The 23,515-nt window shown below is 41.1% G+C and overlaps 4 protein-coding genes across 4 annotated transcripts in view; 3 read left to right on the top strand and 1 right to left on the bottom strand.

Moving 5' to 3' along the window:
* The first annotated feature begins 1,665 nt into the window (after positions 1–1,665).
* On the top strand, positions 1,666–7,844 carry actc1a (actin alpha cardiac muscle 1a). Its single transcript, XM_084000919.1, has 8 exons — positions 1,666–1,749; positions 3,527–3,680; positions 3,778–3,906; positions 4,326–4,521; positions 4,637–4,798; positions 5,631–5,822; positions 6,799–6,980; positions 7,559–7,844. Exons 2-8 carry the CDS (start codon positions 3,552–3,554, stop codon positions 7,700–7,702), a joined length of 1,134 nt encoding a protein of 377 aa, XP_083857045.1. The 5' UTR covers positions 1,666–1,749; positions 3,527–3,551; the 3' UTR covers positions 7,703–7,844.
* A 5,708-nt stretch (positions 7,845–13,552) lies between these two features.
* On the top strand, positions 13,553–15,826 carry scg5 (secretogranin V; the record flags this gene model as incomplete). The annotated part of the gene is made up of 5 exons (XM_084000230.1): positions 13,553–13,769; positions 14,520–14,669; positions 14,929–15,041; positions 15,441–15,494; positions 15,698–15,826. 5 exons carry the CDS (start codon positions 13,553–13,555, stop codon positions 15,824–15,826), a joined length of 663 nt encoding a protein of 220 aa, XP_083856356.1.
* Positions 15,827–17,389: 1,563 nt separating this feature from the next.
* Positions 17,390–18,172, top strand: grem1a (gremlin 1a, DAN family BMP antagonist; the record flags this gene model as incomplete). The annotated part of the gene is made up of 2 exons (XM_084000229.1): positions 17,390–17,434; positions 17,615–18,172. The coding sequence occupies 2 exons, from the start codon at positions 17,390–17,392 to the stop codon at positions 18,170–18,172; spliced, it is 603 nt and encodes a 200-aa protein (XP_083856355.1).
* Positions 18,173–19,213: 1,041 nt separating this feature from the next.
* fmn1 (formin 1) overlaps positions 19,214–23,515 on the bottom strand; it is a gene marked incomplete at both ends in the record, with an annotated part of 31,465 nt that continues 27,163 nt past the window's right edge. The window contains 5 exons of the mRNA XM_084000227.1: positions 19,214–19,258; positions 19,455–19,536; positions 20,951–21,100; positions 21,682–21,733; positions 23,144–23,236. Coding sequence (XP_083856353.1) covers positions 19,214–19,258; positions 19,455–19,536; positions 20,951–21,100; positions 21,682–21,733; positions 23,144–23,236 — 422 coding nt within the window. The remainder of the gene's footprint in view (positions 19,259–19,454; positions 19,537–20,950; positions 21,101–21,681; positions 21,734–23,143; positions 23,237–23,515) is intronic.

Genomic DNA, 23,515 nt, shown 5'->3' with positions numbered 1-23,515 from the left:
AACGGAGGTACTGACTGTGTTCACTCACTGTCTCTACTGCTGTGGTCATAACAACAGAGTTCTCATTTTACTGCACATAATCCGCAGTGGCATCCATAACATCAGCACAGGTCACATGCCTAAAAGGCTTTCCCTGTATGAGCTGATTGAACAGACTTGTTTGAGACCACTATACACTTGTTTTAATATCTAAAACTCTTGGAAATTAGATCCTGATTTTATTATTAAGTCAATTTAAACACACTTCCTTCCTATCCAAAAAAAAGTATTGAGTCCTGTTTTTTACACATAAAGTTGGGGCAAGTTTAAGCTGTTTTAGTTTATTAGAATAGATTTCATTCATTATTTTATAGTATGAAGTTCTGTGTTTGTTTGACTGCTATATCTCTGTATTAAATCAGCAATTAAACATTAACCAATAATGTTAGGAAATACTGTCAAATTACCGAGAGACATGATTTGAAGGTAACTCAGGTCTCTGTTATGTAAAGGCCTGGAATAGAAATAGACAAGTAGGTTAGTAGCGTCTCTCTCTGAGGTACACTACAGCACATGGCTACAAATGGAATATTTCTAAGTGTTGATGGTGTGGGGGGGTATTTACATTCTTGCTGCACTCCCACAGAGGCCTGATAGGGCTCCAGCATGGGGTTGTAGGTTGCTGTGGGGGGCAGTGCAAGGTGACGAATAAGGAGCCCGAGCCATTCGTCATCCTACCCCGGGTCTGCAGCCACACGCAGCCTCTGGCACCTGTTACACTCCATTTCCCTAAAAGGAGACACTGGAGCCAATCAGAGCCGAGGAACGGCCGTCCGTCGCTCCCTGCACAGGCTGTCCCGGGGATCTGTCGTCTGCTGGAGGTCTGGGCTCTGGCCTTAGCTCCATCCCACCGCCACGCCACCCCCTTTTTTACAACGTTGCCTCTCAGCTGTCTCATGGCACAGCGCTGGCAGGTCCCCTTAGACGGTCTCCTTAACCAGATTGCTCAGACAAGATCTCAGATTACCTTCCTACCCGCCGGTGATCACACACATCCCCAGCGCCCTGTTTGAGCTTCGTCATATTAACTCATCCTGAGGGGCTTGAAGGGCAACTCCATAAAGTATGAGTGGAGGAAAGATGCTGCTATGTATGAAGCACAAATCTCAACTTACATGTGATGATATCGCAGTTAATGGTTTCCCAGAAGTTGTAGTCTTGAATTCAAAGGATACAAGCTGCTTTAAAGAGCCTTATTTGATTGTTGTTGATGATACATATGAATCATTTGAGAACTATTATATCGATAACATACTGTGGTCTAGCATGAAAAATACAATTAAGGTGAAACATTTTAATGTGCAAGCCATATATGTCTCAAAAGTCAATAAAGCAATTTGAAGATTGTCCAGCTCTTAAGTCAATTAAATTATCATCTAACTGTAAAGATGATTATCACTTATAACACGTTTTCAACCCTTCTTTCATCCATCCTGGTTGAAGTTTTGATAAAACCTCCCATTTCTCCTCACTCACTTCCGTCTGTTACCTTTTATCTCCAAGGCAACTTTTCTCCAGTTTGGTGGTGTCCCCTGACACAGGATCCACTTTACCGAACCATTTTGCTGAGCAGCACTTAATTTGGGCTTGTGTGAACTCCTGGGCCCGCCCACCAGCCCCCAGCCTCAGGACACCAGGATGTATTTAAGGACCACCTCGCACCGTCGCCCTTTGTCCCAGTGGAAATTCCAGTCTTGCGGTAACAACTTGGTGAGTTCTTCTCCTGCAGAGTTTTGCTTGTTGGTGCCTTTCAGCCGTTGGGGTTTGTGGTACCCAGGGAGTAGGGAGGATGAGTAGATGCTGCTGCTGCTGCTGCTGCTGCTACTGCTCTAGGACACATCACTGCTGCAATGTGGATATATTTTCTTCACAGTTTGGAGTTGGTTGTGTTTCTGTGATCAGAGTAGGTGATGTGTTGGTGGCAGAGGGATGAAACCTTAGTGTAAGAGGAGGAAAGGGAAGTGGTACTCAGCGGTGTTGAACTGCTCAGACTATTGCAATATATGGACATGTCTTCAAGGTTCATTGACTGACCTGCACCCCACACAGATAAGGAAATAGTCTGTGGGTGTACAACAAGGATGCTCACTGTGGCGTGCTCGCATCTCTGAATCAGGTTAGATAAAACCAGAGGGGTCTTACAAAAAGTAAAGGCCAAAATCAAAATTATAGATACAGCTGACAATTTAAAAATCAAGAACAACAACAACATTTGACAAGAGCTTCATTTGCAGGTGTGAAAAGCTTCGTCAACATCGTTTATACCACAGGAAGCTAAACCAATGAAAGTCTAGAGAAGGAGCTTTTAAATCTCAGTGAGACTTCTCTGATTTAAAATAATTTCTCTGCATCAGAAGCAGCTTTTATAATTGAGACAGGAAAGCCTTGGATACAGATGGACTCTTGACAGTGATACATTTATACCTGTTTTAATAGTTGTTTTTATTTTTATCCTGTTGGACCGTGCTAGAATGACCATGATCATGCTTATAAGGATTTAGTTTGAATTGAAGCTAATAACAAGATGCTTACATAGTGACATTTAAAGGGTTTGTACTTGAGCTCTGGTCACAGTAGAAGTTCTCTCATGTTGGCACTGATTTGCAAAAGTTTATAAAAAATAACATCTGATATATTAGTAAGGACAGCCGGTAGATGTTTATGCAGAAGTAACACCCCAGTCTGGTCATTTAGAGTTTGGGTAACACTGAATGATGCATCTGCAGGATTGAATATTCCTGCTTCATAAATCTCATCCACTGTTTTGTGGCTGATCGCCAAGAAAACAGACGCTTGTACAAATGCTACAAACGCTACAACTGCCATTTAAATCGTACTTACAGGTGTTGATTTGAATAGGGAAGCCTGTTTGAAGGGGGGGGGGGGGGGGGGGGGGGGGGGGTATCCTGCCACCTGGGATGCAGGCTGTGGCCAGAGATCCTCGAAGGATCCACGCACATGGTCTGGCTCCAAACAGAGGACTCCTCTATGTGGCGACAGCTGAGGAGAGACCCCAGACCACTTGTCAAAAGACACACCACCTCAGCTGTTAACTGGCTCCAGCTTAACGATGGGACTCAGGGGAGGAGGGGTGGGGGGCGGAGGAGGGGGTCGACAAGAGTCCCGAGGCTTAAAATAGATGCTTTGAGTGTGTGCGTAGACACCGGGGGTCGAGCCATGTCCCGTTTTGGCTTTTCAGGCAGCTGTGACACTCAGAGAGGAGATTAGAGCACTCAGAGGTGTCTCCATACTGGACATAGTGATAGATTGTTTCTCAGCATTGTTGTGTGGCTTTGTTTGTTCAGGTGAAATCATCCTCCCTGTAGACATGAAATGGAAACATCACACACGTCAAAACAGGATAGAAGTCTTATATCCAATTGAAATAGTACAATGGAATCCTTTTTTAAAAACCAGTGCTTTGAAAGAGAGATTAAAACATTGCAACTAAACTTTTTCTTGTGTTTCCATCTTCTGTCTCGCGCAGAAGGCCAACCCAAAAAAGACCAAACATGTGCGACGACGACGAGACCACCGCCCTCGTGTGCGACAACGGCTCTGGCCTGGTCAAGGCTGGATTCGCCGGTGATGACGCTCCCCGTGCTGTCTTCCCATCCATTGTTGGACGCCCCCGTCACCAGGTACTGTATAGGAATACTGAACTTTCTCAAAAACACAGGGTGTCTATCTGTCTGTTTTGTTCTTTGAGATTCTGACGTGTTGCTGTTTCTTCCTCAGGGTGTGATGGTGGGTATGGGTCAGAAGGACAGCTACGTGGGAGACGAGGCCCAGAGCAAGAGGGGTATCCTGACTCTGAAGTACCCCATCGAGCACGGCATCATCACCAACTGGGACGACATGGAGAAGGTGAGAACAGAGGCACTTTAGATAGATATACAGGGCTCCAGACTAACTTTATTTAGGCTACAAGGAGCACAGTGGCCCCCTAACTTAAATCTTTAGGGGCACAACTTAAGGCGTAGCTACCCTGTAAATTGACGTAAATCAAAGCAAATATTCACATTTTCTTTTCATTCATGATCCTCACACACATTGGCCTGACACCTGTAATGGCAGATTCCAGATTCTTTGAGTTGCCCCTTCCATGTTTCACCAGTGTTAAAAAAAAAACAGTCAATTTACTGGTCTCACATGCGCAAGTAGATGAAAGATTTCTCAAATTTAAGGGGGCAAAATGCCTCCATTTAGGGGCAGTCTGGAGCCCTGATATACAATGAATTTAGATTCTGTTGCATCCACTAAAAATCCATCATCTCCCCGTTCAGATCTGGCACCACACCTTCTACAACGAGCTCCGCGTGGCCCCCGAGGAGCACCCCACCCTGCTCACTGAGGCCCCCCTCAACCCCAAGGCCAACAGGGAGAAGATGACCCAGATCATGTTTGAGACCTTCAACGTCCCCGCCATGTACGTGGCCATCCAGGCCGTGCTGTCCCTGTACGCCTCCGGTCGTACCACCGGTGAGTCTCTCAACCAAGGACTGTGCAACGCTATAAGTCCATTAAAAACTATGCAAAAAAAAAGCACCGTTGTTGTATGTTGTGATCTGACAAAGTGCTGTGTTTCTCTGGACAGGTATTGTGCTGGACTCTGGTGATGGTGTGACCCACAACGTGCCCATCTATGAGGGTTACGCTCTGCCCCACGCCATCATGCGTCTGGATCTGGCCGGTCGCGACCTGACCGACTACCTGATGAAGATCCTGACTGAGCGCGGCTACTCCTTCGTCACCACCGGTAAGACAGGGAAAGTGGGGGAAAAAATAACTCCCATCTACTTCTCCTGCTTGTAGGCCTACACTAATGTGTCTGTATCAAGGTTATTATAGGCTAGTTTAAAAAATTGTATTAGTTTTTTATTTAGTTTTTCAGTTTGCCTTTTTATTTTAGTTGAGTTTTAGTTAGTTCAACAAGTGATTTAGCAGTTTTAGTTTAGTTTTTATTTTTGAGGAATTGACTAGTTTTTATTTAGTCTTAGGCCTACTCTTAGTTTTAGTTTTTCAGGTGTTAGGAGAAAGCCTCTCTGAGGCCTCTGAAGATGAACTTCAAAATTTGTGGGATTTTTCCCTTTTAGTGTCTTTCTTTCTTTCATTCTTTCTTTTTATTTATTCCAGCCAAGGCAATTTCTCAATTTGACAATATCATGGCAAATCACAACATTTTCTTATTCCTTGGTTGGAAGGGAGCAGGGAGAAGATACATATTTTATTGCCCCTTCTACTCAATATCTAATTATTCTAGTAGCCTAATATGTCACTGAGCAACAATCTCAACTACTCGAAGTCGTCCCATATTGAGTTGTGGCGTTTTCTTCCTGCAACTTTGGCCATCTTTAAGAAAACTAAAACTATAAGCTCGTGTTATGTGCAATTCAGTTTAGTTTTAGATAGTTATGCATCGTCCATTGTGGTTTTTATTCAGGCTAGTTCTCGTTTTTGGGTAGATTTTTATTTTCATTTCAGTTCACTATAGCTAAAGTTATTTTTTCACTGCTAGTTTTAGTTTTAGTTAACTATCAAATGAGACTGGTCGGTCGACTGAACTGTGAAACTTTCCTCCCTGCCTCCAGCCGAGCGTGAGATCGTGCGCGACATCAAGGAGAAGCTGTGCTACGTGGCTCTGGACTTTGAGAACGAGATGGCCACCGCCGCCTCCTCCTCCTCCCTGGAGAAGAGCTACGAGCTGCCCGACGGCCAGGTCATCACCATCGGCAACGAGCGTTTCCGCTGCCCCGAGACCCTGTTCCAGCCCTCATTCATCGGTGAGTCATGTTTCTCTGAGTGAACACCACTTCATTCTGCAGGTCATATCATATTTATGTGATTATATTTCACCTATAAAGTTGATTGGCTCTGCAGCAGCGATTACTCCACCTAGTGGTTAATGTGGGATTTTATTTCCTGCTCAAACAGTCGGAAAGGCTCAGATAATATAAAAATAACTTTGATAATAAACACAGGCAGTGATTTAAAAAAAGAAAAAAAAGAAGAAGAATATTGAATGAACTGATTAAAAAAAATGCTGCACAGAAAGTGATGATTGAAATAATATGTGAGGAAAATAATTTAAAAGGAACACATTAGTATTTTCTTTAAAGTCTTCTAGCATTGCTGGCTAGGGTGCGTCTAGATTTCTAGGCTAAAAGTCTTCTGCCTACAGCTAAGTTTTACTGTAACACTTGCTTTATCCATCAATATTTAGTATTTATAATCAATAAACATCACTATAGCCTACATCAGAGGATGTAAGTGTCAACAGCTTGAAGTGCCCCTGTGGGCTGGATGACAACATATTAAAGCGACTGCAATCACGTTTTAACTTTAATACTTACTAATAATAACAATAATAAGACAGAGATTGTTTTAAATAAACTTGTATGAGCTGATAAAAAAAGATTGCTGTACAGAAAGTGTTGATTGAAATAATACGAAAGGAAAGCATTAGTATCTTCTTTGAAATCTTCTGCTTACAGCTAAGTTTTACTGTAACACTTGTTTAAACCATCAATATTTAGCATTTATAATCAATAAACATCTTATAGATGCGGTAGACATAGGGGGATATAAGTTTCAGTAACTTGAAGTGCACCTGTCTGCTGGATGACAATATATTAAATCAGCTGCAATCATTTTTTTATTTTGAAGGGTGATATTTAAATGAAGTTATTATCGTTCATCTTAGCACATAGTTACTGTCAGAAGTATGAGCACTCACCTATTCCCATCTCACCCGCCCAGGTATGGAGTCTGCCGGTATCCATGAGACCGCCTACAACAGCATCATGAAGTGCGACATTGACATCCGTAAGGACCTGTACGCCAACAACGTTCTGTCCGGCGGTACCACCATGTACCCCGGTATCGCTGACCGTATGCAGAAGGAGATCACCGCCCTCGCCCCCAGCACCATGAAGATCAAGGTGAGCCATGAGCTCTGACAGGTTAAAGGGATAGTTCAACATTTTGGCAAATTGGCCCATTGTCATAATCCCTATAGTCATAGCAGTAGGTTCGTTACCTTTAATTGTCGGTGCAAGATATTTTTAGAACGGCGGAGCAGAGCCGCGAGCTGCTCAGAGCTACGCTACGGAGGCTAATGGGATTTCTTGGTTTCCCTCATCAAACTCATCAAATCCAACAACTCCAAAACAATCTGGTGGACAAGTTGTGACCTGCACATTCACCACGCTATGAGATAATAACGGAGCATTACGAGACAGAGTTGTTTTAGAGGGAAATTCATGCAAAACCGATGATGCGCGTTGCATCACAACTTGTCCACCAGAGCGTTTTGGAGTTGTTGGATTGTGTATTTGATGAGTTTGATGAGGAAAACCAAGAAATCCCATGAGAATCTACTGCTATGACTATAGCGATTATGGCAATGGGCCAATTTACCTTACCTTTATTTTTGAACTATCCCTTTAAACCATTTAAATGTGATGTAAATTATCATCCTTGAGTCGTACCAACCTGCGTCTCACCTGTGTCTCTTCAGATCATCGCTCCCCCCGAGAGGAAATACTCCGTCTGGATCGGCGGCTCCATCCTGGCCTCTCTGTCCACCTTCCAGCAGATGTGGATCAGCAAGCAGGAGTACGACGAGGCAGGTCCCTCCATCGTCCACAGGAAGTGCTTCTAAATCTCCAAAACCACAACGACGACAACAACACAACCCCAACACAACAACCACTCCAGCTCTCCCTCCATATCTCTGTTTCTACTGTACCTTTTGCTGTATATACATGTACTGTTGTAATAAAAATAGTTGCTTTTAACAGTAATCTGGAGCGTTTCAGTCTGTTTGAGCCATTATACAGGCAGCACACGAGTGAACATATCCTGAGTACACTTTTTACACAAAAGTTGAATCAGAACAATTATTTTGAAGATTATTATTTTGACATTTTCGGAAGTTGATGTTCACTCTTTTGACAATATTTAGATGTAATATGTTAATTAGGAGACATAAGAGGTGCAGATACTTACTGTTTCCATTCTTTGTGCTTTGTTAAGTTTCAAAACTTTATATTAACCACACAGAAATAATATAATTTTTTTTCATACAATGTAATGTGTAAATACCAACGAGCATCTTTCCCAAAATATGAAACTTTTATGAAGTTATCTGACTAAACAAACATTTAATTTTTATTACATCGACATTTGTAAATGAAGATAGCTGGAATTAAATTTTGATCGGAGGTTCAAAACTCTCAGCAACACTAAGAATATTTACAGTAGAGTAATATGAAGTTAGCTCCATGTATCCAACAATGTGTCGAGAACTCCACTTATTTGAAACCCATGAAATAATCCACTCTAAACTGACTTAATCATGAAGACACTTCATATGTAAACATGAACATGCTGTTTTAATGACTCTGAGCTAAACAAAAGGAAAAGTGTATTTGCAAAAGTTTTTTTTGTGTCTTTTCTGCTGTGTCAAATACCGATTTTATTTAGATTAAAGATAAAAATGTTAAGTGTCTGCTTTTAGTTTTAGAATGAATATAGAGGGTGAAATTTCACAAAACTCAATCTCACTCATAAATGATGCAACAATCTGAGAAAAATCTGGAAATCCATATTTACCACCTTTCCTGAGTCACTTGAATGCACCACTTTTCCCACAGAACTCACTTCCTGTGCCACAGGTGATAGTGATGAGCATAATGAAGCCGTCCTCCTTCATTCATCAGTGAGTCAAACAGTTTACAGTGTCAGTGAACGGCTGTTGAACGTGTTATATATTTCTTATTGACCTGATCTGAGGTCATGAAGGTCACAGACAGCAACGTGATTCGGTTTCACCTTCAAATCCTGTACGGGATAACTGCCAAGAGCACGGAGAAGAAAAAGGAGAGACTGTTCATCGGTGGTGCAAAGATCTTTGGGATTCCTCTGGAAAATGTACCCAGGAAGTACATCCCAGAGTTTGGACTCGTACCCTGGTGAGTGGAGCCAGTGAGTCTGGAAAAACTCAAAATCTTACCAAGAATATTTGTCTTATTTCTAGTCAAAAAAGTTAAAACAAGTCTCATTATACATAAAATAAGACTCATCACATTCAAAAGTAGCTTGTTCTTTCAAGCATATTTTCGCTTGAAATAAGTAGAAAAATCTGATAGTGGATCAAGTTTTTCTTTCTTATTACAAGCACAAACAACTTGCTATTACTGGCAGATTTTTCTACTTACTTCAAGTGAAAACTAGTTTGAAACAAATGAAAATTATCTAAAAACAAGTTCATTTTTAGGTGATTGTTATTTTAAGTGAAAAGAGTTTGGTTTTGACTAGAAATGAGACATTTTGACAAGAAATAAGACAAATATTCTTGGAAAGATTTTGAGTTTTTGCAGTGTGAGTCTGGAAAAACTTTTAACAGAGATGAACCATGTGGGGTTTTCAATGTGTGATTGTGATTTCTCAGCTTCTTGGTGGATGCTTGTTCGTTTCTTCTGGAGCGAGCTGGGACTGTGGGTCTGTTCAGGAAACCAGGCTCACTCCCTCGCATCAAGAGGCTCAGGGTGAGACTCTTTTTGTTTAGTTATCTTAATCTATTCTAAGCTACAAGAATAAAAAATCTCTGCACCATATCTTAAATTTTGTTTGAGCCTCTCCATTTGAATTCCTGTCTCCACCTTGTGTCTGTTTCAGGCCAAGCTGAACGGGGGGGAGGACTGTCTGTCCGCAGCCCTCCCCTACGACGTGGCCACTCTCATCAAACAGTTTTGCAGGGAGCTGCCGGAGCCGCTGTTTCCCTCCGAGCTCCACGCGGCGCTGCTCAAGGCCCAGGCTCTGTCCGACGTGCAGGACCGGACGTCGGCCCTGCAGCTGCTGTCCTGCCTGCTGCCTGCCAGGAGCTCCTCCTGTCTGCACTACCTGTTCAACTTCCTGTCCAAAGTGTCTCAGAGGTAGGGGCATGGAGTCACTACATGTACAGCAAATATAAAAAAAATGAAGAATCAAGTATTTTTTTGCAAGTAAGAATACACAAACACTGCAAAAACTCAAAATCTTTCCAAGAATATTTGTCTTATTTCTTGTCAAAATGTCTAATTTCTAGTCAAAACTAAACTCTTTCCACTTTAAATAAGACTCATCACCTAAAAATTAACTTATTTTTAGATAATTTTCACTTGTTTCAAACAAATTCTCATTTGAAATAAGTAGAAAAATCTGCCAGTGAAAGGAAGTTTTTGTGCTTGTAGTAAGAAAGAAAAACTTGCTCCATTATCAGATTTTTTCTACTTATTTCAAGTGAAAATATGCTTGAAAGAAGTAAAAAGTGTCTAAAAACAAGCTACTTTTTATGCACAGCTATGTATGTATATGTATAAATATACTTAATTTAGGTACAATGAGATTTGTTTTGACTAGAAATGATATGTTAACTAGAAATAAGACAAATATTCTTGGTAAGATTTTGAGTTTTTGCAGTGAACGTTGAAAAGTCTGAAAAATATAGATTGCTGTCTGACTTGTTTTGACTCGACAGGCCACGTCTACCTTGAAATTATTGATTGTCATTTCACTTTCTGGGTTAAAAGTTGTGGATCGTCTTCATCCAGGTTTCTATAACTCATACTAATGTTTTTTTCATGTGTTTTTCTGCCGTCAGATGCGGTGAAAACTTGATGACCAGCTCCAACCTGGCCACAGTCTTCGCTCCGTGTCTCCTGCCTCCTCCCAACAAGACTGAGATGTCCGAGAGCAGACTGGAACTCAGAGTTCTCGTCCTTCGCACCTTCATTGAAAATCCTCATTTATTCGGTTATAACCACTCACTCTGTGTTTTTTTTAATTAGCTGCATTTATGTGGAACAGGAAATGGGGCCGAGTTATAATCTTCACTTTTTTTTTCTTTTTTTTTCATCAGGTGTGATTCCCAAGACTGTGATGGACAGTATGGAGTTTCTGATGCAGTTTCAGTTCCCCAAACAAACAAGTTCAAAGAAAGGACACAGGAAGAGACACAGTTTCAAAGGTAAAAAAATAAAATTGAAAAAAATTAAAGAGATAGTTCAACATTTTGGCAAATTCGCCTATCGCCATAATCCCTATGGGCTGGTTAATTACCTTTAATTATCGGTGCATGTTGTTTTGAGATCCGTGGGGCAGAGCTGCTCAGTGAACACAATGGAGGTGAACAGTACAGGTCCTCTGTCCCTCAAAACTCATCAAATACACAATCCAACAACTCCAAAATGCTCTTTTGGACAAGTTGTGACCTGCACATTCACCACGCTATGAGATAATCATGTATAATTATGTAACATTATGATACACGAAGGAAAAACTCTGAACTACTTGTGCTTTTGAAATCACTCCGTCCAGCAGCCGTGTCTGGGATGTATAATTCCAGCTGCATTTGCCTCAAAAACAACTCAGTCTCTTAATGTTATGTTATTATTTCATGATTATTTCATAGCGTGGTGAATGTGCAGGTCACAACTTCTCCACGAGAGCGTTTTCGAGTTGTTGGATTGTGTATTTGATGAATTTGAATCTCAAAACAACATGCACTGACAATTAAAGGTAACAAACCTACTGCTATGACTAAAGGGATTATGGCAATAGGCGAATTTGCCAAAATGTTGAACTATCCCCTTAAAATGGAGCTGTGTCCACCTCCTGTGTGCTATTTAATTTTTCCCGAATACACAGTGTTGAGGTCTGTGAAGGCGACACCATGGATCGAGGGAAAGTCAAAGGTCGCGCCTGCTGCTGCTGCTGCTGCTGTCGCTGAGCTGAGCCCCGAGTCCAGACAGCAGGCAGGACGCAGACCGTCCCTGAGGAGAAGCCTCGGCCTGGAGACCTTCCCCAACGTCCAGCTGTTCAGGACGTGTGTGCCATGTGCAGGTGAATTAAATATGAAGAAGAAAAACAGATGCAGGTTGTAAAAACCAGGATTAAAAAAATAAATAAATGTTATTTACCAAATTTATATCAATTACAGAACAAAGTTTCAAACCTGAAACAGACTCATTGATTTGTTCCACTCCTGTTTGCAAAGAAGCATGCAAGACGCCGCAAGAGAAACAAAGAAGGTGAATAATTAAGTCCAGATTAGATGCTTCACAAGATGACAAATACACACACATCATCTGGTGTTTGTTTTTAAAACCTTCTTTGTGTCCTTTTGTTGTTGTTGTTGTTGTTGTTGTTTGCAGAGATCTGCACTTGGGATTTTTCGACAGACTGACCAGGGGGCAGCAGGAAGCAGACGGCTTTCCTGTGCTCACCGCCGTGGGGAAACTGACGCTGTCGCCCTGGAGACGCTCGTCACTCTGACTTTATATTATAAAGTGTTAAGAAGTAGCCTATACTGTATGTGAATGATCTATGATGGACCAAATGGTATTAGGGTTTTATCTTTAGCTTAGACCAGAGTTGCATTTCAGCTCTCTGCATTTTAATGTATTTATGTATTTGACTATTTATTTCATGCATGCAATTTGTATGGCTGGAGGTTTTTATCATCTACTTTTATATCAAGGGAATAAATGCTTCAACTTTTTTTCTCAAACAGACAACAGTGATTATTGTAATTATTTGTTATATGATGAGCATGATGAGTAAGCCTAGTTACAGAGAGTGTGTGTGTGGTGATACTTTTTCCTGTGGGGGATGTAGGCTACAAGTAAATAATTATCCCTTCAGCCAATGAGAAGAGGTTTTTTTTGGTCTCCTAGCAACTGCATCTGAACCGTGAAGCGAGACGGATATTGCTCTCCTGCAAGGTTGCATAATGACATCAACGACAACACCGGAAACTCGGTATTTTCCTTCAAAATAAACCCACAACGTCTCATTCAAGAAAATGTAATATCTTGAAAACTACACGATACACACATGACTATTTCAATACTAAGTATGAATTAAGATAAAATGGATTGCATTTGATTGAAAAGTGGTGTTGAATTAAAGTTTAAGTGTTTGGTTTAATTGTGGTTTGTGCTGTAACATTTTATTTTGGAAACCGGAAACGTAGGTCTATTATACGACCAGCTTCACAGGGGTCTCGTGTAGTCAGCAGGTCCCTCCATCATCACCACCACGGTAAGAGCAAATAAACAGATTCTTATTTTGATCACTTGTGGAGGTTTCTATTAGGAATAAAAATCAAGTTTATCATCAACTAAATGTCAGTAAACGCATCTTTTATTGTGAAATGTTGTGTTTTCTGTTAAATAGCTACAACGTGCAGGCTATTTATAGACTGTTTCCATCAGCATTAATGGCTCTGTTGTTTATTGAGTGTGTGTGTCGCACATTGGCTTCATTCAGTCCACATACAATAGATTATATAGTTTCTATTAACCTTATGATAGATAATACCGCCTTCTCTTTATTATCTAGCTAATTATCATGTTGTGTGACAGTGAAGTGCAGCTGTGTTTGCACATGACCACACGCCTGTCCATCTTTTTTCCCCCTCCACGGTTCAGTCTGATGTGTTTTTCCTACCGACAGTCAGATCACAGTCATGGGCTCGGCGGTGCGGTTGTCTCTGCTCGGCCTCCTCCTGTGGCTGCAGCTCGGCAGAGCTCCGGCTCGCAGCCCCCGCACGGCGGACCAGGTGTCCGAGGCCGACATCCAGCGCCTCCTGCACGGCGTCATGGAGCAGCTGGGCATCGCTCGGCCCCGGGTGGAGTATCCCGCCCACCAGGCCACCAACATCGTCGGGCCTCAGAGCATACAGGGTGAGTGTACAGTAGATGTAAAATCATAGTGAATAACTTGTTTTATTTCCTTTTTTCTTATTCTATCACTCATTCTGACCATGTGATGCTCTGATAGGCGCAGCGCATAAGTGATATAACAGGGAAGTTGAATGCTGCTGATATGGATTAGCTGGAGCTGTTTTGCTTATTTTCTGTTATTTCATGTTATCTTGATCCTAAAATGGTTTAAATGTGTTCAAATTTAATTTCAGTGCAGTCTTTCTATAGCTCTGTAAAAAACTGTACATTTCATATCCTTGTGAGACTAAGCTAGATGTGGTTTTAGACACGTTTCATTTTATGTGTTTATTTTACATTGATCTATTTTACTCACCTGTTGTTGTTTTTTTTGTTTGTTTTTACAAAACGAAGTCTTTGTTATAAACAAATATCAAGCACCAGAAAAACTCATCCACATTAGTAAAATAATGTTTTCAAAAGATATTTGAAAAATGTACCTTCAGTTTTCCAGAATTTGGGCCAAATCATATTTTTGAATAGAGCTGATTCTAGAGAATCTGCAGATAGAGCTGGTCATTTTAGGAAGAGCTGCGGTAGTTCTGAAAATTCTGCTATTACTGTAAACACTCACATTTCCAAAGAAACAGAAAAAAGTGCTCTCAGACTGGAGGATAAATGTTGTGATGTTGCTGCTCCTGCATGTGGCTGTTGGTGCTGGTGCAATTGTATTTGTGGTGACCGACCGTCGTGTTTGTTTCCCTCCACTAGGTGGTGCTCATGAAGGGCTGCAGCACCTCGGCCCCTATGGAAACATCCCAAACATTGTGGCCGAGTTGACCGGAGACAACGTCCCCAAAGACTTCAGTGATGATCACGGATACCCAGACCCCCCAAACCCCTGTCCCCTTGGAAAGACGGGTGGGAAATTGTCTCTGTTTTTCTTTTAAATGTACTAAATGTCAGTAAAAGCAGCAGGATAAAGTAAATTGGCTCCAGCATCATGCACTTAAGACTGTTTTGTCTTGTTTTTGTTTTTCTTTAATCTAATTTAATTTCCATTATGCTGTTTTTGGACATAACTTTCTGAGACAAAACATCGAGCTGTTTTTCATGGATCGAACTTTCAAGGTGATGAATTTTCACTCTTTTCTGTTCTGCATCTTCTCATATTTTGCAGCGGCAGACGGGTGTTTGGAAAACGCTCCGGACACAGCTGATTTCAGCAGAGAGTTTCAGAAACACCAGCACCTCTTTGACCCAGAGCACGACTACCCGGCCCTGGCCAAGTGGGTGAGTACAGGCCAGAGAAGGGGAGAAAAAGCAGCAAATTTTAACAATGGGAACCTACAAGATGTTTAAATGATCGACTGATTCTCCAGTTTTTTTCCCCCTGCAAATCAAGTTTTTTTACTTTAACCCATTGGAAAACCAGAGACACAGTGTCAGGTGCACACATACAGATTAAAACATGTACAGTAAAACTTGTGCCGCATTAATATTATATTTTTAATATCAATTAGTATTCAGAAGATGCTTTTGTCTAAAGTCTGGCCTGAAGAAGAATATTTATTCCCTTTAAGAGGTCATTTCAAGCTATTTAACAGTAATTTAGGAACAAAGGGATCGGCTGTAAAACAACAGATATGATATAATGTCTGAAAATGTACTTTTTTCTGCTTTTCCCCTCAGAACAAGGAGCTTTTGTACCAAAAACTGAAGGGAGGACCAAAGAGAAGAAAAAGGGTATAGTGTTTTATGGTTGTCTTTCTTCATTCTTGCTGTAGGATTATATTTTAGAAACCACATCACCAGCACTGAGGTTTACCCCCAAAGAGACCGATGTCCTCTTAAACTCACTCATCTAGATGTGAAGACTTAATGTTTACACTCATGTTTCTGCCCCTCCCCCTCCTCCTCCCCCTCCCCCTCCCCCCATCCATCCACAGAGTGTCAACCCATACTTAATGGGCCAGAGGCTGGACAACGTGGTCGCCAAGAAATCTGTTCCTCACTTCTCTGAGGAAGAGGAGGACGCAGCACCGACCGTCTCTCCCACCGCCAAATCTACAACCTAAACTCCTGCACCTGCAACACACACTGTTATATCAAAGTATTCACTCAGATGAAGGTTTTTAACACTATATATCTTTATTATTTTGGGGTAAGGAGCATTGACTTTGAAATAAGAAATAGTAAAGTAAAGAAAATGTGAGTTATATGAAATATTTATAATGTAATGCTAAGATATTAATCAGTCCAGATCTTATTTACTAATTGGCACAACATATTGTGTAGTAGACATTATAATCACAGACCCACGGAAATAAAATTTAAAGGATTTTGTAGGAACAGCGACACTCAGCTGTCATCATGGGCAAAGCTGTACAGTATCTATCAGCAGCTCCACTGGGTCCTCTATCTACATACACACAATAAAACCTTCAACAAGGTTGTATTATTAGATGGTGGATGTAAACAACACATACTTTAATTATCAGTGCTTTAAGACAGTTGTTTAACCGTTTATTTATAAAATGTCCCAAAGAAATAATGGAAAATGATCCACTATGTTCCCTAAACGTCCAAAATGTTGAGTTTATAAAGATAGAAAACTGGGGAAACTAGCAAATATTATTATTCAAGAATCTGGTACAAGTGAATTTTTGTCATTTTTTTCGACCCTCTAAAAATGAATTGGAAAAAAAAAAATCTCTCCAAAGATCAACCCACAACCCGACCTCCATGTTGTTTCTGGAGATCAAAGCTTTGTAAACAACAAGTTGGTCGGCCTTTGTGTTTGGGTTTTTGTTTCACAGCCGCTCTTTTGAAGGTGAAGAACTTTGAATACTTTGCAGTTTGAAAGAGGTTGACACTGAAAAAGGTCAAATCAGTTTTCTACTGCAGATATCTGATCCGAAAAATCCAACAATGAAGCCTGTGTGTTTTTACTTTTTCGAATTTTAAGGAGTGTAAAATGGTCCCGTTGCCTGAAATTTAACCTAAAATCCAAGAATATATGGTGTTAAATCCTTCCCTAGTATATCTGCAGCTGTATTATAAGAGGAAGTTGTATAAAGATATATCACTTTGGAGGAATGTTGAATCAGAGCTGTTGTTATTATTATTCATGACTGTAAAAAGACGGATTTACTCACATTATGGAGTTTGATTTTTGTATGTCTTGATAGTTAATCACCTCTGTGTCTTGAAGAAAAGATTCAATGTCTTCAATCAATCATCATATTCTTATTATGATATTATTAATTATGGATAAATCATATATGAGCTTTGCTTTATCATGTAAGGGAGGCTTGTGATTCGACTGTAGCATGGGAAATATTTAAGAGATTACTCTCGCTTGTATCTGTTCACTTCACTGCAGTAAACATGAGTCTCCACGGGCGCAGGAATCTGTCTCGGATCACTTCATCTTCAGCCAAATATGTTTGTGTTCTGTTTTTGTTCTGTGAAGTCAAATAAACGATTTATCTGCATTGAAAAAAAAAACAAAGTTGTAGGAGGATTTATTCCCCCCTGTCTCTCTTCAGACAGATAAAGACAGGATCAGGGTTTGGGGGCGTGCTCTGCTGGAGCTCTGTAACTCAAGACAGTTTAGAAAACCCCTCAGTGTGTCATTCATGAGGCCACTGGAGAGGAAGCAGGAGCTGGAGAAGAAACAGGCTGTAAACTGTCTGACTGGATAAAGACTGTTCACTGTGAGGAGTGTAAAGCAACAGGTAAATCAACTGTTTATCATATTTGGTTTGTGTTTATGGTGGAAATGCTGGTGCGTAATTCGTGCGTAAAAGCTGTGCGTAATAGCTCTCCATGGATGACTGATTTGTATGTTGCTTTCCAATCAGGTTAAAACCATGAGGACCCCATCAGTGCTGATATCTGCGGTGGCGTTGGTGCTGCTGCTCCCTCCGCTGAGGAGAACAGACGCCGCGACCTTTCAGAGCGCGTTACCTCATCCAAACAAATACAACCCCAACGAATCGGAGAGATGTCTTCAGCCTCCCATCGGTGGACTCATTTCCCGCGGCGGCCCGGGGCCCGTGACCTCCTCCTCCACCGACGAGGTGCTGGAGTCCAGCCAGGAGGCGCTGCACGTCACGGAGCGTCGCTACCTGCGGCTGGACTGGTGCAAGACGCAGCCGCTGAAGCAGACCATCCGCGAGGAGGGCTGCCTGAGCCGCACCATCATCAACCGCTTCTGCTACGGACAGTGCAACTCCTTCTACATCCCGCGGCACATCTACCAGGACGGAAACGCCTTCGAGTCCTGCTCCGCCTGCAAACCCAAGACCTTCAGCACCGTCACCTACACCCTCTTCTGCCCGGGACAGACGCCCAACACGAGGAAGAAACGGGTGCAGCGCGTAAAGCAGTGCCGCTGCACAACCATAGATACGGATTAGTCGGGAAACCTGACACGTGGTGCTGGCAGGTGATAACTCTCTTCTGAGGAGGAAAACGAGCTGATTTGCAAAAAAAAATTAAAAAAAAGGGGGAAGTTGCTTGGACACATGAGAATAAAGTGGTGAGGAACTTACCTGAGCCTAAAGAGAGGACTCTGACCAATACACCCAAACATAGGTGGTTGGTTCAGGTGCCAGGTGATACAGTAGTTTGACCTGCAATTAATAATTTATCACACTGAACAAATATCTAGTCACTTCTCAGTCATTACTTGTGTGTGTTTGCAGATTTCTGGGCCGAAGTTTATGGTTTTGTTGAGTGCCAAAGTGCTTAAAGTGCTTGTTTTTTAAGCTAAATTCTTCATCATGTCTTATTTCTGGTAGACATACAGGCTGGTGGATGTGCAAGAGTTAGTGGGAAACGTAAGAGGACACATCTTCAAAGGACTTGGATGCTTTGATTGTTTCCACTGTGTGGGATGGAAAAGTGGAGGTTTTGTTTTTTTTCTTTTTCTTTTTTTTTGTTAACGACCTGCACTGCTAAATGCCACTTCATTTTACCACTGTGTATAATATGTGTATCATGTATTGTAATGTTGCTTGTAAATAAAACATTTCAAAGCTTTTACAACACAGTTTTTTTTCTGATCATTGATTTTTTTTTTATTTTTGGAAAAATATGGTAAAGGATTTTTAACTATACAATAGAATCAATGCAAAATATAAGAGCGATAGAAGAGTCTATACACAGCTGAAGCAATCTCTGATCTCTACAGATTCTTTCAGTCTTTTAAATTAAAGTACAGTTCAGGTAGGAAAATGATATAACATCCAGCTGTCAGCTGATGAATAGAAGTATTTCATGGAAATTTAAGAGAAAAAAAACAAAAAATGGGCGAATTAAGTAAAAAAAACAAAAAAAAAGTTGGAAGTTTTACCAAGGAAATGTTGGTTTGGTATCATGATCCAGTCTGATCCTGACAGAGAGCGATGGAGGAGTCATGTGGCTGAAACAACCCTGATGTTAGAGATTTGAGTCTCTTAAGTTGGAGACATGTTGGCTTCTTTCTGACGCAGTCGTTCTTTCTGCCGGGAACAAAAAAAATATGATCAGTATTAGACGAGATCACCGCAGAGATTCTTTGCCCCAGTTCTTTCTAAGCAGAACCACAGAGGGCGATTGTGAAATTCTTGCTGAGTGCTTGTTCAAGGAACTTTTTTTTTTTTTTGCATCGTCTGCTCATGTGTTTCTGGGTTTGCACTGTATGAATCCTGGTCTCACCAGGCTGTTGGGGTTGATCTTTCTTGTCTCCACTTTCTTCTCCGCTGTGATTCTCTTCACTGACAACTGAGCCTCCTTCAACCTGCAGCAGCAACGAAACCAGATCGTTAATGTTGCAGCATCCGACATGTGCTTTCAAATTTAAAAAATATAACTTATTCTTTAAAAACTCTTTACTCCTTTGTAAGTCTCAGTCCATCCCTGTATGAATTCATGACTATTTCCTGAATTATTAATCAGAATCACAGAAACAGAATCACATTGATTTTGCCAGAGTATGTGCAGACATACAAGGATTTGACTCTGGTTTATCCTCACTCACTTGTATACATACACATATATATACTGTATATAAAAGACATACAGAATGAGGACAGTAACAACTGAGCAATAACACGATACAACAGATACAGTAACACATACTGTACAAGTACAAATATAATCAAGTAAAGTGGCAGGTGGATTAAGGTGGTCAGTTGTCAGTGCAAATAAACAGTGAGGTACAGTAGTAGTTAAAATACATTTAACAAACAGAACATAGGAACGCCTCTCAGTAGTTCCTCAGTATTTCATGTCCTGGATGCCACAATATGTTTGAGACATTTTCTCTAACACCCGTCACTCTGTTCTATATCGCAACATCTCTGCTGATCTGACAGCTGCACATTAAGGCCGTCAGTCAGTCGCCTGTTCCACAACATCCTCAAGATGGATTCACATCAACTGGATTCACAGCTGGAGACCGTGGAGGCCACTGAAGTTCCTTAACCTCAGTGTCATGTTCATTCAAAACCAGTGTGAGGCGACTTTTGCTGTGTGACATCGTTCATTATGTTATAAAAAAAAAGATGGTAAAACTGTGACTTTTAAGGGATTAATAAAGTGCAGCAACACTCAGATTGGCTGTCGCATTCAAACTGGTATTAAGAGACCAAAACTGTGCCAGGAAAACTTTGCACCATCATTACACCACCACCACCGGTCTGGACTGGTGTCGGGTTGATGGATTCATGCTGTTGATGCTTAATTCCGACCATTTGCTGCCTCAGCAGAAATCCAGATCCATCAAACCAGGCAACATATTTTCAGTCGTCTTCTGTGATGTGAGTTGTTGTTTTTTGTTTGCGGTTGTTTCAGATGACGGGAGAGGAACCCGGCGTGGTCGTCAGCTGTTGTTGCTCTTCCACCTCATTAACCAAAGTGCTTCCACCTGCAGAAACTGATGCGCACGTGATGTTGTTCTTCATTTCTGGCACCGCTCTCTGCAGATGGCTCAGTGATATATGTAAACGCTCCAACCAGAACTAACGATCACGCCACTGAGATGACGTTTTTTTTTCCCTCATTGTGATATTTGAAGTGCCATTATAAGGAAAGTTCCCGACTTCTATCTGCATGGTTTTCTGCTGCCACGTGATTGGCTGATGAGATAACCGCGTGAAAAAACAGGTGAACAGGTGTTTCTAATGAAGAGCACACACGCAGGCAGCACTTACCTCTCTTTAGAGATAGTCTTGTTCTCCTTCTTCCACCGGGCTTTGAAGTCGGCGCAAAACTCGAACCAGAGCATGAACAAGTGAGCGGCGGTCACCTCCCTCTCTCCCATCCTCGGCCTCAGTCCGAAATACAGAACCAGGTCCTGAAAACTGAGCAGCAAAGGATTTATGGAATTAAAGACACAATTAACCAAGATGGAGATGCTCATTTGTTCCTGTTAAATCTGATTTTCAGAACAAGTGCAAAGTGTTTTCTGTTTATGAGGCAGGATGCAATGATTTCTCAGGACAGGGAGAATCATTAGAAAACTCAGTTAGATAAACTCATGAATGGGCGCCACCATATGCAGAGGCTATAGTCCTCGCTGCAGTTGGCCCTGGTTCGAATCCCTCCCTATTTCCCCATCTCTCTTAACTATGCTATCAAAAAAGGCCCCAAAAAAGTTAAATAAGTGTAATTGGTTGTAATAAGTTGTAATTATTACTTGTAATGGACATTTTCCTTTTCAAATAAAACAAAAATAGTTAAAAGAACCCAATCCAAGACTGAACATTTATAGCAACTAGGTCATGGCTGCTAGTTCCAGTTTTTTGCTTTGCTGGGGATGTCAAAATGTTTTTCAAATGAGTTTCTATCTTCAATATTTCCATCTATCGAGTTTATAATGTCAGACATAATTTGTTGAATTTCAGAAAAAGGCCAAACTGTCCACATGATGCGAGTCTCTGACCTTTTTTGCACAGTCATCAGCTGATAGGAAGCTTCTGCGTGTTCTTTCCGCGCTGCAAAGACACAAGACAAGGAAATCATTTAGTTGTGGTCCGATCCCCAACCTCTCCCAAAAAAAAAAAGACGGATTATACTTTAAAGAGTCATAATCCCTGTGTAGAGTCTGTGGATGTAAATACTGAGAAGCTGTGGCGCGATGACGAAGACCTTGTCAGATGGAGCCAGACGACCATCAGGCAACAATGGGACCATTCTTGCTGCCACTTTCAAATTGCAAACGCCATTACGACAAAATAACAGGTACATTACTACCTGCGTCTGCCTCCCTGTAATGTTGTGGGACTTTTAGAGCCCAGAAAAACGGCCACAACAGCAAATCATCACAGTTTTTACTTCAACCCAGACAATGCAACCTAGACCCACTCATTTATATATATTTATACTATTGCAATATTTAGGGTTATTCATCTTTTAGTGTTAAAATTGTGATTCGTATCTTGAAAGTCTACTGAAACATAAATTATTTTACATCTACTGCTTTTTAATCTTTAAAACTGACTTCACATGAACCCAGTGACAATAAAAAAAGTTGACTTCCTGTCCAGTTCAGTTGGTTTGTAATGTTTTGAACCAAATTTATTAACAAAACTGGACAGAAGAGATGATAAAAACAACCTTTAACAGATATATATGGACATTCGGATGGACAGTTGTGTCACTGCTCTTTCAGAGACATCTGAAGGTTTTTGCATGCAAGGCTCTTCTCTTCTGTTGCAGGACGCGTCGTGATGGCTCATAAATATATAAAATTCTTTCAGCATGATGAGCACGATGAGCTCCAGTCGGTTGAAAGAAATATATTTTTGTAATGAAAGAGTCTCTGAGACCCAGAGCCTGTGTGTCTCAGGCAGGAGCCTCAGTCACTGCCAAATCTGTCTGATCCTTATCTGAGTGTCTAGCCTTGACTCTGAATCCGCCCTATCTCCCTCACACACACACACACAGATACCAAAGACACTGCATGGGAAAAGAACGGGGACATTTTCAGGGCAGTATGAGAATGAGGAGCACATTTATCTGACTACTGGAGACTATGGACTCATTTACTATAATGGAGAAAGTGAAAGTGAAGTGAAACTTTCGTGTTTTTCAGTTTTTTCATTATTAAACTGAAGTAAACTCTGATGCCAGAACTGTCTACACACTCACAAAGATAATAAATAATACTTTAATCTCCTTATTTGAAATAATCACCAACAAAAATGTGAAAATCCTCAATGTAACTTGGATAAAACATCAGTCTGACCTGTTTATTTATGCTTTCCTGGGAGAGAAGACATGTCAAAATAAATATAAGCACAACTTCCCTCCCTTGTTGCCAAGACAAAACACACATCTGCCCAAATGACTGACCTGCTTTAAGTCACACAGAGGTTTCTGACTCAACTGATTGTTAAACTCACCGGTGAGGACAAAAGCCTCCATCTTGTCTTTGAACGGCTGCAGGTGTTCTTCAGGAGAGTCCGAACAAACTCTCTGTACGTCTTTCTCACATCCTGGAAGAGAGAAGCAGAAAAAACAATCGACTGTTAAACTGCTGTTCTAGTGTCCAGGATGTGATGTTGTACAGATACAAGTAACAAAGTCATGAGTCAGCCTGTCTGTCTGTGTCAGTCAATCACAGACAGGGTTAGGACAGACATTTCCCAGGAAAGAAGATGTGAAGTGAAACCTGAGAAATGGAGCGCAGAAAAACCACATCAAAAGAAAACGCAGCTGTCTCGTTCTGAATCATTATAAACCTACAGAGAATAAAACACATTAGGAGTGAGACA

The sequence above is a fragment of the Trachurus trachurus genome (genome assembly GCF_905171665.1).
Source record: "Trachurus trachurus genome assembly, chromosome: 24".
In the NCBI taxonomy this organism is placed as follows: domain Eukaryota; kingdom Metazoa; phylum Chordata; class Actinopteri; order Carangiformes; family Carangidae; genus Trachurus; species Trachurus trachurus.
This window is presented reverse-complemented; position numbering and strand designations above follow the sequence as displayed.